The sequence below is a fragment of the Schistocerca cancellata genome, chromosome 8 (assembly GCF_023864275.1).
Source record: "Schistocerca cancellata isolate TAMUIC-IGC-003103 chromosome 8, iqSchCanc2.1, whole genome shotgun sequence".
Classification (NCBI taxonomy): domain Eukaryota; kingdom Metazoa; phylum Arthropoda; class Insecta; order Orthoptera; family Acrididae; genus Schistocerca; species Schistocerca cancellata.
In genome coordinates this window covers 358,703,414-358,716,643 of record NC_064633.1, presented here as the reverse complement: position 1 = coordinate 358,716,643, position 13,230 = coordinate 358,703,414, and the positions used below count along the sequence as shown (strand labels likewise).

Genomic DNA, 13,230 nt, shown 5'->3' with positions numbered 1-13,230 from the left:
ATTCAGAAGGATATAGGTTGCAGTAGTTATTTGGAGTTGATGAGGCTTGCACAGGATAGAGTATCATGGAAAGCTGCATAAAACCTGTCTCTGAGCTGAAGTCCACAAAAACAACAACAACATGTAGGAATTCAGTGCTCACAATAATGACGGGACTAATAAAGAACAAGAGACGGGCAAAATTATTTTAGCTACCTACCTCAACGTATTCTGCCTTCATAAGGTGAACTTCGGGGGTGTGGCCAAGCCAAGTACGAAACAGCGGCCAGTACTGTTTACTCATGCGGTCGAACACGTTCATTATTTCTGCAACAGACAAGACAGTTACGTTACACAGCGTTATTTAAGTTATTGCAGAGCTGAGTCAGTGGTTTTCAAGGTCAGTGACTCCCAGGTTAAGTGATAATACACTCTCATTTCTTCGTCCTACAATGTCAGTCATTATTTTGAAATGGTCCACTGTGAACAAGCTGCTCCTATAAGTAAATATACATTCATGGCTAGCCTCTACACTTGATGGATTGAGATCGAACGATTCTTATGCAGTTTGTAATAAATGTTTTATGAATTGAATATGCATAGCGAGTGGTAGGTGATATATCACTTGTTTCACGTTCTCTCTGCCCCCTTGTGAAGTAGAGACGTAAAGTATTATTGCAGAGTTGGGAAATATATTATTTCACAGGTATTCTTCAAAGAACTTCAGAAAGTTCTTTTTCATCCCTTCTCTCCAATCATTTCCGTTTTATTAACTACGTTTCAGAATCGTAGTATCAGCTACACTGACATTTAAAAGAATTTTCGTTCTAGTGTTACTTAGTTTTCTACCGGACATATTGACTGATGAAAGAGACGTGGGTTTCAAATAGTTCAAATAGCTCTGAGCACTATGGGACTTAACATCTAAGGTCATCAGTCCCCTACAACTTACAACTACTTAAACCTAACTAACCTATGGACATCACACACATCCATGCCCGACGCAGGATTCGAACCTGCGACGTAGCGGCCGCGCGGCTCCAGACTGAACCGCCTAGAACCGCTCGGCCACAATGGCCGACTTTGGGTTTCGTCATACAACTTGTTCACAATTCTTTTTCTCATTAAATTGACGTTATAACTTTTGACGTCCAGTATAAGACCTTTCCGAACGCTTTTGCTTTATTTGTCTTAGTCTATCGTATTACAATTGTGCTTTGCCTTACTAACTGATTTGTTATACTTGAGATATTCTACCCTTTGATTATCTCCGCACATTTGGCTGGTTGCTTAATTCCTTTGTTAAGTTCAAATGGCTCTGAGCACTATGGGACTTAACAGCTACGGTCATCAGTCCCCTAGAACTTAGAACTACTTAAACCTAACTAACCTAAGGACAGCACACAACACCCAGCCATCACGAGGCAGAGAAAATCCCTGACCCCGCCGGGAATCGAACCCGGGAACCCGGGCGTGGGAAGCGAGAACGCTACCGCACGACCACGAGATGCGGGCTCCTTTGTTAAGTGATTACTCGTTTAAGCTATAGTTATAACGTTGTTATTATCTAAAGCCATAAACGTATTGCTTTATTTGACCTTATCCCCTCCTGTCCACAAATGTATTCTAGTAATCAGTATGTCTTACCATTCTGTGAGTCTTTCCAAACGCTTGTCTGTTTTCATGTTTATCTTATGAGCATATGATCACCAGCATTTCAAAAGTGGCTTAACACCGTTAACCTTAGTACAGTCTGCCTATTTTTTATAAAAATTATGTAATTAAATTTTCGTTCTTTTTACTCCTGACCAAGTCCAGTCTGTTGGGTTTCTTCTGATATAATGACGTGTGAAGGGCAGGCCTACTGACACTTACGCCCTATTCTATTAATGTAAGCTGTTGCTAGTTTTATCATCACTCCCAGAGATACAAACTAGGGTACTGTTCCTTACTTTAAATCCTAATTTTTCTTTAAAATTTTCTATTTCTCACCTGATAATGAAATCAGGATGTAAGTTGTAAGGAAAAGCAGAGGAAAAACATTCGTCTAAGTGCATTGCATAAAGTCATGAAAATATTTTCCGTATGTTATTAATATTTGGCTGTATTGTAGTACTATTGCAGCAGTACACATATAATTAATTAACATACGATTATTGAAATGAGGTCGCCCTAGCTTTCACCTCTTACTGTGTTTATTTTACAGCTGACATTTTGGCATTTATGCCATTTTAAAGCATCTAGAAAATATAATACTACGTATTCAGAACCATTCAGTATGACAGAGGTTGAAAATCCCGCTACAGATGTAAGGTTCTTTTATTTAGGACACTTCACTGATCGCCATGCAACTACATTGAGTCTTAGCATTGGTTTTTTATATTTTCTTGCTTCCCTACCGCATTCAGACTTCTGACACTCCGCGCCTTGAATCATAGAACGTTATCCTTTCCTTGGTTATTCATTCTTTTTGTCTTGCTCACCTCCTCCTTCGCAATCTTCTCCTGTAGATCCAAAAGGGAGACCAGTTAGGAAATTTTCATCAATGGAGAGATCATCATGTCACGTTTTTAGATACTGGCTCCATGTCCTGTTTACACACATTATGTGTCTGTAATGCAGTGGTTTCCATTGCCTTCTGCATCCTTATGCCGTTTATGATTGCTGAGTCTTCCGCCTCTAGGCGCGGTTTGTCACCAAATGTGGTACCGAGGACGTTTGATTACTAATCAAAGACACTACCTCTAGAGCATGTGTCTGCCACTGCACTGTTAATAAGGTTACGTCTGGCAAAGGGAAGTCTACTGGTATAAAATATGGGCCTTAACCTGAGGAAATGTCTGAGAATGTATGTTTGGGGCACAGCATTGCATGGTAGTAAAACGAGGTCTTCGGAAACCTGGAAAAGAAGCAAATCGAAGCGTTAGAGATGTGGTCCAGCAGTAGATTGTTGAAAATTAGGTGGACTGGTAAGGTAAGGAATGAAGAGTCTGTGGAGAGTCGGCTAGGAAAGGAATGTATGGGAAACACTGTCAGAAGAAGGGACGGTAAGGTAGGAGATCTATTAAGACATCAGCGAATAACTTACACGGTATTAGAGGGATCTGTAGAGAGTAAAAACTGTAGAAGAAAACTGAGATTCGAATACGTCCAGCAAATAACGGCGGACGTAGGTCGCAAGTGCTACTCTGAGATGCAGATGTTGGGACAGGAGAGGAATTTGCGGTGGGCCGCATCAAACTAGTCAGAAGAGTGATGACTTAAAAAAACGCCTTGCAGTAAGGCCCAATGGTTTTTCCCCAAACCTACACACAGTCAAAATTAGGTCGAATTCCGGCCAGTGTTACTTCACCTTCCTGCACAGTTATACAAGATTTCATAGCTAGTCTATGTCGTCGACCATCCTTAATTGTGGGGTGTTAGTGGTGACACAGAGCTGAGTGATTAGAAGTCCAGTGACGGGAAGAATTAAATTAGCTTAATATTTGGCTGAGACAGACAGGAATAGTTGTGACATAAAATTCGTGAATACTTGTCACCAGCGGCACCAGCTTGGAGTAAGTCGATAACTTCCTAGTAAATAACTTCCCAATAATACCTCATAGTGCTGATGGTTATCAGTAGATCTGATAAGGATGTTACCCTCGGTCGTCCTCGGTGATTGTAGGGAAACAGTCTGTTTGCTTATACGAATTTCTTTCTGTTCATTTTACTGAATGCTGTCAAAAGCACTGTACAAAACACTATGGTCTACAAGCACCCATGTAAATCCACGATGTGATGTCAATCCATTTCTAGAGCTTTAAAGGAAGTTTGAAAAAGGCACCACCTTGACCAGTCATCATCATCATCATTTAAGACTGATTATGCCTTTCAGCGTTCAGTGTGGAGCATAGCCCCCTTATAAAATTCCTCCATGATCCGCTATTCAGTGCTAACATTGGTGCCTCTTCTGATGTTAAACCTATTACTTCAAAATCATTCTTAACCGAATCCAGGTACCTTCTCCTTGGTCTGCCCCAACTCCTCCTACCCTCTACTGCTGAACCCATGAGTCTCTTGGGTAACCTTGCTTCTCCCATGCGTGTAACATGACCCCACCATCTAGGCCTGTTCGCCCTGACTGCTACATCTATAGAGTTCATTCCCATTGTGGACACCCTCCTGCCATTGTTCCCATCTACTAGTACCTGCAATCACCCTAGCTACTTTCATATCCGTAACCTCAACCTTGTTGATAAGGTAACCTGAATCCACCCAGCTTTCGCTCCCATACGACAAAGTTGGTCGAAAGATTGAACGGTGCACAGATAGCTTAGTCTTGGTACTGAATTCCTTCTTGCAGAAGAGAGTAGATCGTAGCTGAGCGCTCACTGCATTAGCTTTGCTACACCTCGCTTCCAGTTCTTTCACTATGTTGGCATCCTGTGAGAATATGCATCCTAAGTACTTGAAACCGTCCACGTGTTCTAACTTTGTTCCTCCTATTTGGCACTCAATCCGTTTATATTTCTTTCCCACTGACATTACTTTCGTTTTGGAGATGCTAATCGTCATACCATAGTCCTTACATTTCTGATCTAGCTCTGAAATATTACTTTGCAAACTTTCAATCGAATCTACCATCACAACGAAGTCATCCGGATATGCAAGACTGCTTATTTTGTGTTCACATATCTTAATCTCACCCAGCCAGTCTATTGTTTTCAACATATGATCCATAAATAATATGAACAACAGTGGAGACAGGTTGCAGCCTTGTCTTACCTTGACCAGTGGGTCTAACAATTTAACTAACGGTCACCGACCTCTTTCTAATTACAGATTTTTTCAGGTTTTCATGATCACTATTTGACGTTTCTCCTCTTTGTTTTTGTATCGGAACCTTCGTCCAACCTATTCTACTTGATATTCTCGATTTTCGCCAACATGAATGGCGGCGGTGTCAAAGATTCACCATCCATTTCCTTTAGTCTACCACCAGCAAAACAGTGTTCATCTTGAAGAATATCAATCTCTCGCGCTCTCGAAATGTGAAAAACTCACTAAATAAATGTCGGCCCAAGATCCAAGACGAAAGGCAATGACTAATTCCTCTATGTTATCCATTAGTAAAATCAATTTCTTCTATCAGAGGGAGACTTGACGGGGCCTAAATACCGCTTTTAAGCCATCGCTTTGCCAGTTAAATGAATTAAAAGAAAGACAAAGTTCTCGTTCGGGCTCTAGAGGAGCCAACATGGCCCGATCGACCTCCGAGTCACTCTCAACCTACAATGTCGCTTGATGCGGCATGGCCGGGCATGTGGTCAGCACATCGCTCTCCCAGTCCTTGACATTTGAAACGCTACAACATGGCCGAGTCGCTCCTCAGCTGGCCTCACAAGATTGAGTGCACTCTGTCCCAACCAAAACAAAAGCAGGCCTACGTGGCAGTACCAGGAATCGAATCCGGGTCCCCCGCAAAGTATTCAGCGGCACTTACCTCTCGACTACGGAGGCAGACAATAAAATGAATACAAATATAAATATTGTGATAGTAATACATTGATGAAATGCAATAAGGTGATGGTGGAGCTGTGATTTCTTTCCGTGCAATATTGGTGTTACGGTACTCAGTCCAAAGACTGGTTTGATGCAGCTCTCAGTGCTATTCTATCCTGTGCAAGCCTCTTCATCTCCTAAGACCCTACATCTTTCTGAATCTGCTTATTGTTTCCATCTCCTGGTCTCCCTCTACAATTTTTACCCCGCACCCTTTTCTCCAGTACTAAATTTGTGATCCCTTGACGTCTCAGAATGTGTCCTGTCAACCGATCCCTCCTTTTAGTTAAGCTCTACCATAAAATTTCCTGTCTCCATTGTTCTGTTCAGTACTACCGCAATAACTACGTGATGTACTCACATACAGTGTGATTCAAGAAGATATGCAAATATTGTTATGTGTTATTCCAAGAGTAAAACTAAAGAAAAACGTTCATATTAACATAGGTCCGCAAATGTTTAGTTACGGAGTTACGGCTAATAAAAGATTTTGACTGAAATTTAGCAACCTCGCTTATATGAAGCATCGCAAAACTGCACGAGGATAAAGTAAAGCACGATTACCATTTATTTCGTTGTTATTGGTCTGGTAAATCTAACGAAACATGTCCCAGATGTCTGTCTGCCTTAGTTTTCCAGAACGTCGAGAGAACCAAAGATGTAATTTCGTAAAATTTTTAATTTATTAACTACCTGGCCCAATTTGTTTTTTTTTTTTTAAATTCCAGACAATTGCACAATGCTTTCAACAGAAATTGTAGAGAATTAGATTTTGGAAAAACGATGGTAATAACGTTAACTACAAGAACATTGTCGCGTGACTGGGGCCTCCCGTCGGGTAGACCGTTTGCTGGGTGCAAGTCTTTCGATCTGACCCCACTTCGTTGACTTGAGCGTCGATGGGGATAAAATGATGATGATTACTACAACGCAACACCCAGCCCCTGAGCGGAGAAAGTCTCCGACACAGCCGGTAATCGAACCAGAGCCCTTAGGATTGACATTCTGTCGCGCTGACCACTCAGCTACCGGGGGCGGACATAAGGTTAACTGAATCTATATGAATGTGTCTGATAATCTGCTTTTATTAATACCATATCACAGCACATGTGAATCCATGTTAAACCGGAAAAAACCAAGTTCAGTGTTAAGGAAGATGTAATTTAATATATTTCTCTTTCAGATTTTCTCAAGGTTGTGAGATAATATCCCAGGCAGAAAGGCCTGGTCACAGGATTTCTAGTTCTAGTATAAGATTTCATCTGCAAAAGATTATGCTTGTTATCTTACATTGGCATTCTAGACGAAACCACGACCTGGAGTTACGGGTTTTATTACTTCACATTTAACGGATCTACGAAGTATTATCTGACGCTATGAGTACATGAGTTTTAACTAAACTTTTGATATATATATTGTGCAATATCTGTGATAATTCAAGAGAGAGACGATTAATTGTATAATTCTGTAACCATCCTGAGCACTGAGTTAGTTTGCTGATCGCTGATCAACGTCGGGTTAAATTAAATTACATTACAATGTTCATAGTGTTATTAGAGTTATTTCTCTTTTGTTTAGATGTCACTTTATTAAAATCTATCAAGCGTATATAAATTAAATTCACGAGCTGCAACATAGTCGCCTATACGAACAGTAATCCAATACTGTCAAATCTTTTTTATTCCAGTCTGATGTTGTACTGATTATATTTATAAGTTTTGACGATGCGATTATGGCCTTATCACCTTAGGACATGGTGTAAAAAAGATCTGAGGATGGTCATTACGGACTGAAACCGGTCATCGTCAAAAGAATTGATATTGTGATCAAAGACTGGAATAAAAAGCATTTTATAAATTAAATTAAATTACATTACAGGAGTCACACCGGATGGTGTGAGACTCACTTTAACTGTGGCAGCGTAGCGGCATGCTTCAGGAAGGCATAGTAAGTATTTGTGTTATTAATAAAGGCATCTTACCTTCTCGTGGTCGCAAGGTAAAAACATTGGTGGTTGCTACGCATGGATGGAAGAGGGAAGGGTCTAAGCAACTTTTCGATGGCCCTTATTAGGTACCGAGCACTCAGGGTGCTGGCCACATAAACGGCGACCCTGTACGCTACCACCACCACCAGCAACATCACCAATGTTTGATGATTTCTCTGTCACGCTCTGTTCGGCCCTCGAAAGTGGGGCTCCGGTCAGTGTCTGCCAGCAAATCGTGTGCTGGTCACTTTACCTACAGTTCGGGTCACTGACCTTCGCCGTCCTCTTACGCACAGGGAGATAAAAAATAAGCTCCATGATGTCATTTTCACTGACGAGCTATCTGAAGAACGTCTCAACTCTTCAGATTGGGAATCGCTTTAGTAATATCAAAAGGTCGTCGTGTGTAATCTTCCACGTAGTTAACGGGTTGCTTTACAAAAACGAAGTTTCAGCTGCAGTGAATTGTTCGAAGATGGCTGGCGGAGAAAATCCTATGAGTTACTTTATGAGACTTAAGCCTAAGCGATGCTCGAGATTGATGAGTTAACCATGCTTTCCTCTTCTATAAGTTTACTTCTGTTTTCTTTTCAGTCCTACGATAAACACATTTCTCGGTGTCTAAATGTGCATTTTATTCAATCTGTAATGTAAGTTGGTTACATCACTCGGTACACGTATATTAACGTCGTCAACAAATAAGGTTACGGTGTAATGAACGGACGATGGAGGCAATTGTAGTTCTCCTCGTAACGAATTTACATTGATGAATTGCCTGGTCTGCTGCTTACTGTTGATACAGCTGGCATTAATCTTACCAGAGTGTTATGCAAACCCACATAGTACCACATCATTCTTCTCACAGTCTTTATCTACTTTGTTGCAATGAAGAGAGGCAAATTCAGTCTTCTTTATCCAAGATTTGCCAGACGTATTTAATTTCATGGTTGTGAACTCAAATGAGTAAGAGTCTAAGACACGACTAAGGTGTGTTCCTAAGTTGGCATAACTTTGTATCTGGTCATTCTTACAGGCTTTTCCTTTAGAAAAATGAACATCATAATCCTGCGTCATCCTTCAGAAAATCGGCACGAAGCAATCTTCTCTTTACAGTAGAAATCAAGGAATCCAGAGAGTAAAGACCTTCGTATAATTTGCTTAGGTAGACAATCACAATGAAACCGATATTCCTTATCTTCCTTTACCCTTCAACATTTTCCTAGTCTTCAGCAGCCGATGTTTCACACTTTGATTCATGATACGTATGTCTTATGAAACAGCTGTAAGTCCTCTTAAAAGGGAATTAGAACCTCAAATCCCTCTGTAAAATACTGAATTTGAGAAGCATTTCTATAGTAACAGGTTCTTCAAACTGTTCGGTGACATATTCTGTTATCTTCAAGCCAGTAGGAGAACTGATTTCTGTGAAGGCTCTCTACTACACACGGTTACTTCTGTGACGTAGCAACGATTCCGATCACAAAGTCGGCACTGGAGTTGACTGTGCGGCTAGATGCCCATCAGTACAAAATAAACAAGCATTCTTACGTTCTCTTCTTACATTAAAGTGTAAGAAAAGTAAAGGCTATTTTTAACATTTGGCATTACGTATCCCGATCTGACGTTAACTTCTTCCGTCCTAAGAACCAACGAAACAGACAATTCGGTTACATCTTACAATTTAATGTTTGGATAATGCGTGATCATGAGTTTGTGGTATTATTTCCTAGTATAGATAAATTTCAACGGCGAATAGAGAGAATTAATACAACAAGCTTTAAATGGTTCTGAAACACAGTTAAAATAACGCTAAATGAAGTCTAAGTCATAGATCCAGTTAACGAACATTTGTATATATGTTGGTTGCACAAAGCGGCTGAATGGACAGAACTGAAATGAACAGAAGAGTGGAGCACTATTGGTGAGCTAAGAGAAATTTTCAAGAGTGAGCTTCAGATGTGTGTGAAAAGGAAGGCGTATATCTGTGTGTATCACCAGCATTAATTTATGACAATGAATACGGGCATTAAAACAGAAAACAGTTGAAAAACTGAGGATTATTTGACACGTAATGGAGAGATATGTATTCGAAATTACTACCAGGATTCCAATGAAAGTGCAATTGGAGATGAGAGGGACGTGTAGCGAGGCTTACAGATAGAAGGTGATGAATTAAGTTACATGCCGAATTCCAAGAGACAAGAAAATACTGCCGCAAGAATGTACAGGAAGATGAATGAATGAAATTAGATAACATGCAGTAGTATCTTCCGTGCCTCTATCTAGGACAACATGATAGAAATCTAGTTTGAGAACTGGCCTAGAAATGCTAGAAATGAATAAAGACGATGTGTGATTTTCAAAGAAAACCACAGAAAGTTTACAAGTTGAAATTAAACCTACTTTCAGAAACAAATATTCTGTGATAAACAGTATCAAAAAAACATGATAATGTTAAAAAGCGAGAGAGAAAGTGTTAAAATACGTGAAAACTTGAAACACTGAAAAATTAACAATGGGCTCACTTATCATAAAGTGTAATTATGATTTATTATCTGATGTAATGTGTCACCGATCTCTCCTTGCTTTGCAAGTTACTATATGGTTCTTTTCATTCGACCCCAAATTTCTTAAAAAATATGACACTTAGCCTCTAGTTCTCATGTTTGAGACAAAGGATGTTATATACAAATGCTCAAAATCGAGAATAGGGATCTAGGTACTCAAATCTCAAAATATGTTAATAATATCCAAAGGCGAACGTATATATTTTAATTGTTACGTTTTTGCTTGTTAGCTTCCATCATAGTTATGCGGTTCCACAATAATAATATATGTTGTGGTATTTGTATCATTGTTGTGTCATCAGCGTATGGGTTGTACTAAATGTCTGTTATTCAACGTTTAGCTGGCTAAACAGCCGTTAGCTGCCGGAGGCAAAATAAATAAACAAATAGTTTATTCACAAATTTAAGTTTCTTTGGTTAATGAGGTGGGGCATGACCGCTTCTATTTCTACAGAGTCAATATTTTGAAACAGATTGTACCTGCAGTCTCCTTCTGCAGAGGTGTCATGATACGTGAGTCAACGAATACAGCGCCTTCACTGACGAGTGTGAAGTTATTAATGATACATGCGAGTGTAATAATATCTGAACCGTTACCACCTTTGCAGAAAATGGGTAAAAAAATCTGTCATTGTGTATACTACAACAATTCCTTGGCTGAACTGTGCCAAAGCAGTAAACAAAGATTCACTGTTTTCAGTACTTGCTCTCACCAAATTTTTATTGTAACTTCTCACTTCCATTAAAAGACAATTCTAAACAGTTTCATTTTATTCACCAAAGTCTATCATTACCTACTTACACTTCGATTTTATAGATATTTTGTACATTTGAATGGTTGTTTTCTTTCCTTGTCTTTCTACATTACGTTGTTCATTTACAGTAAGTATTTTTGTTAAGAAATTGCTCTTTCGTAGCCATGACTTTGCAGAATGCTTAACATATCGCTGAATTTAATCGGAATCGCTTCCTTTTCACTGGTATACCTGTATAGTCGGCATCTGTGGTGTCTTATTCGACAGTTCTGTTTCATTTCAGTTTTGTATACGTTTTCACACCATGTGTCATGAGTCTATAATAACCTGCCATTCAAAAGTGATTTAGGACAATTAAAATATCTTTAGTTTTAGATAAAAAATTCTAAATCAATTTTAGTTCCATTTGGTATTTGCGAAGTCCATTACATGTATATTAGTCCTCTGTGGGTATATAGTGTATACAGTGCTATAAAAATTGTGTCAATGAAGAATTTGTCGTTTTCGGCAGACTCTTCCAACGTAAACAGCTGCCACTTCTGTTAATACTTCTAATGTTCCCTATTACAGTGCAGTTCTTTATTTTATGTTCCCATTTTTGTATTAAAATTACCAAATTTTATAATGAAGGGCCTTTAGTGCTTTGTGGTAAAACAGAACTGAATTGTAGAAGACAGCAGGATTCTCTTTTTTTTGTGTTTCCACTAATGCTTGAAATCACTGCAGTGCTATTGTAGCAGTGCACACACCACTGTCTGTTTACATGATTACATTCGTTTCATAGATGATTAAATTTTACATATAATTAAATGAGAAAGTGAAAGACAGGTGCAAATGACATACGGAACCTAAGAGAGCGAGAAAGGAGTCTCCTACTTTGTTTCCAATTACATATGTACCTTAGTGAATGGCTTTAATTGTTGCTGTCATTTCAGTTTTAATTGACTCAATTGTTTCAACTGTGCTTAACAGTTACGATCTGTGTTAGTCCTAAGTTTTTGGTGGTACGACAGGCAGAGTGCCAGACTTGTTGATTTGCTAAAACGAAAAATTAGGTCATAAAATAAAGAATAGTTCTGTCGTTTGAAAGTTGTGGACTAATAACTAGAATAGCCGTGGTACACAGTTGTACAATTTGCCGAAAGCAGTGAAGAAAGTATTGGAGAATATGTGATATTAAAAGGAGATGGGGTGCATATGGGAGGAATAACTGATTGTGGGGATAAAGGACTCAAGAAGATTCACTCCAACCTTGTCAGCTGTGCGAAATGTACCACAGAGATAACGTAAATACAGTACTTACGTTACCTGTAGCGACATCTTACCTTCTCGCGGTCTAAAGGCCACTAAGTAGGTTGTTCCCACGAATGGAAGAAACAACGGTCCCGGCAGCTTCTCGATGGTGCGTACTAGGCGCCAGTTCTTGAGGACGATGGCCACAGAAACGGTGACCACGAAGGCCACCAGCACGAGCACGGCCAAAGCCATCTGGTGATGTGTCCGGAGCGACGAGTTCGGTATTCACAAGTAAGAGCTCCGTCGACTGTCTGCCAGTAAAATGTTTTCTTGTCGGTTTATCAATAGTTTGCGCCGCCGACCTTTGCCTTCCTCTTACGCACAGAGAGATAAAAAACGGAGGGGCATCATGTAATCTTTTACCTATGAGTTATCTCGCGATATATAAATATGACCGTCGATTATAATCTACTGCGTAGTTAATCGCTTGCATGACAACGTCGACAGTTCGTCCAGAGTGAGTAATTCGAAACTTTCAGATGGGGAAAACCTTGTTGGATGCATCCTGATACTCAGGCCTCTCTTTGAATAAAAGGCAACTTCGTCTGAACAACAATCCGCGTTTCCCTCTTCATTAAATTTACTAAAACCTTTAGTATTAGTGTTGCAACAAATGTATTTCCACTCCACAGAAAGTAACTTGCTTCACTCACACTTCACACAACAAGTAATGTAAAGAAACAGTACAATATACCGAAGATGGAGACAACCGTTGTTACCGTTGTAGTGCAGTTTTGTTTATTAGGAGTTTGGTAGTTGGCTGTTTACCTTCGTTACAGCTGATATCAATCCCTTCAAAGAGTTATGCAAGGTGTAACAGGAATAAGTACAGTTATTTTTATATGTGATCCCTTAATAAGTAAACACAACGGTGTATGGTGTTTTTTCCGCGTCCAACAGTCTTTCCACAAACCCATAGCGTAATATACTGCCTGATGTTTAATGCACAGCCGTAACTGCAACAGTAACTGGATTACGCCTGCAGTATAAACTAATCATTTTGCGTCCATGTGTTGACACTTTAACACGTGACCTGCTGCCCAGGAAAAAATAAGCAGTAATGGCTTGCTCTTTGCAGTGTACTCAGAAGTACTAACTAACC

At 39.6% G+C, this 13,230-nt stretch overlaps 1 protein-coding gene across 1 annotated transcript in view; it reads right to left on the bottom strand.

The window, feature by feature from the left end:
• Positions 1-12,370, bottom strand: part of LOC126094671 (cytochrome P450 4C1-like) — a 48,652-nt gene extending 36,282 nt beyond the window's left edge. Inside the window, exons 1-2 of the mRNA XM_049909181.1 lie at positions 12,158-12,370; positions 200-306 (exon numbers count right to left, since the gene is read on the bottom strand). Coding sequence (XP_049765138.1) covers positions 200-306; positions 12,158-12,320 — 270 coding nt within the window. The 5' untranslated portion in view covers positions 12,321-12,370. The remainder of the gene's footprint in view (positions 1-199; positions 307-12,157) is intronic.
• Between the last annotated feature and the right edge of the window lie 860 nt (positions 12,371-13,230).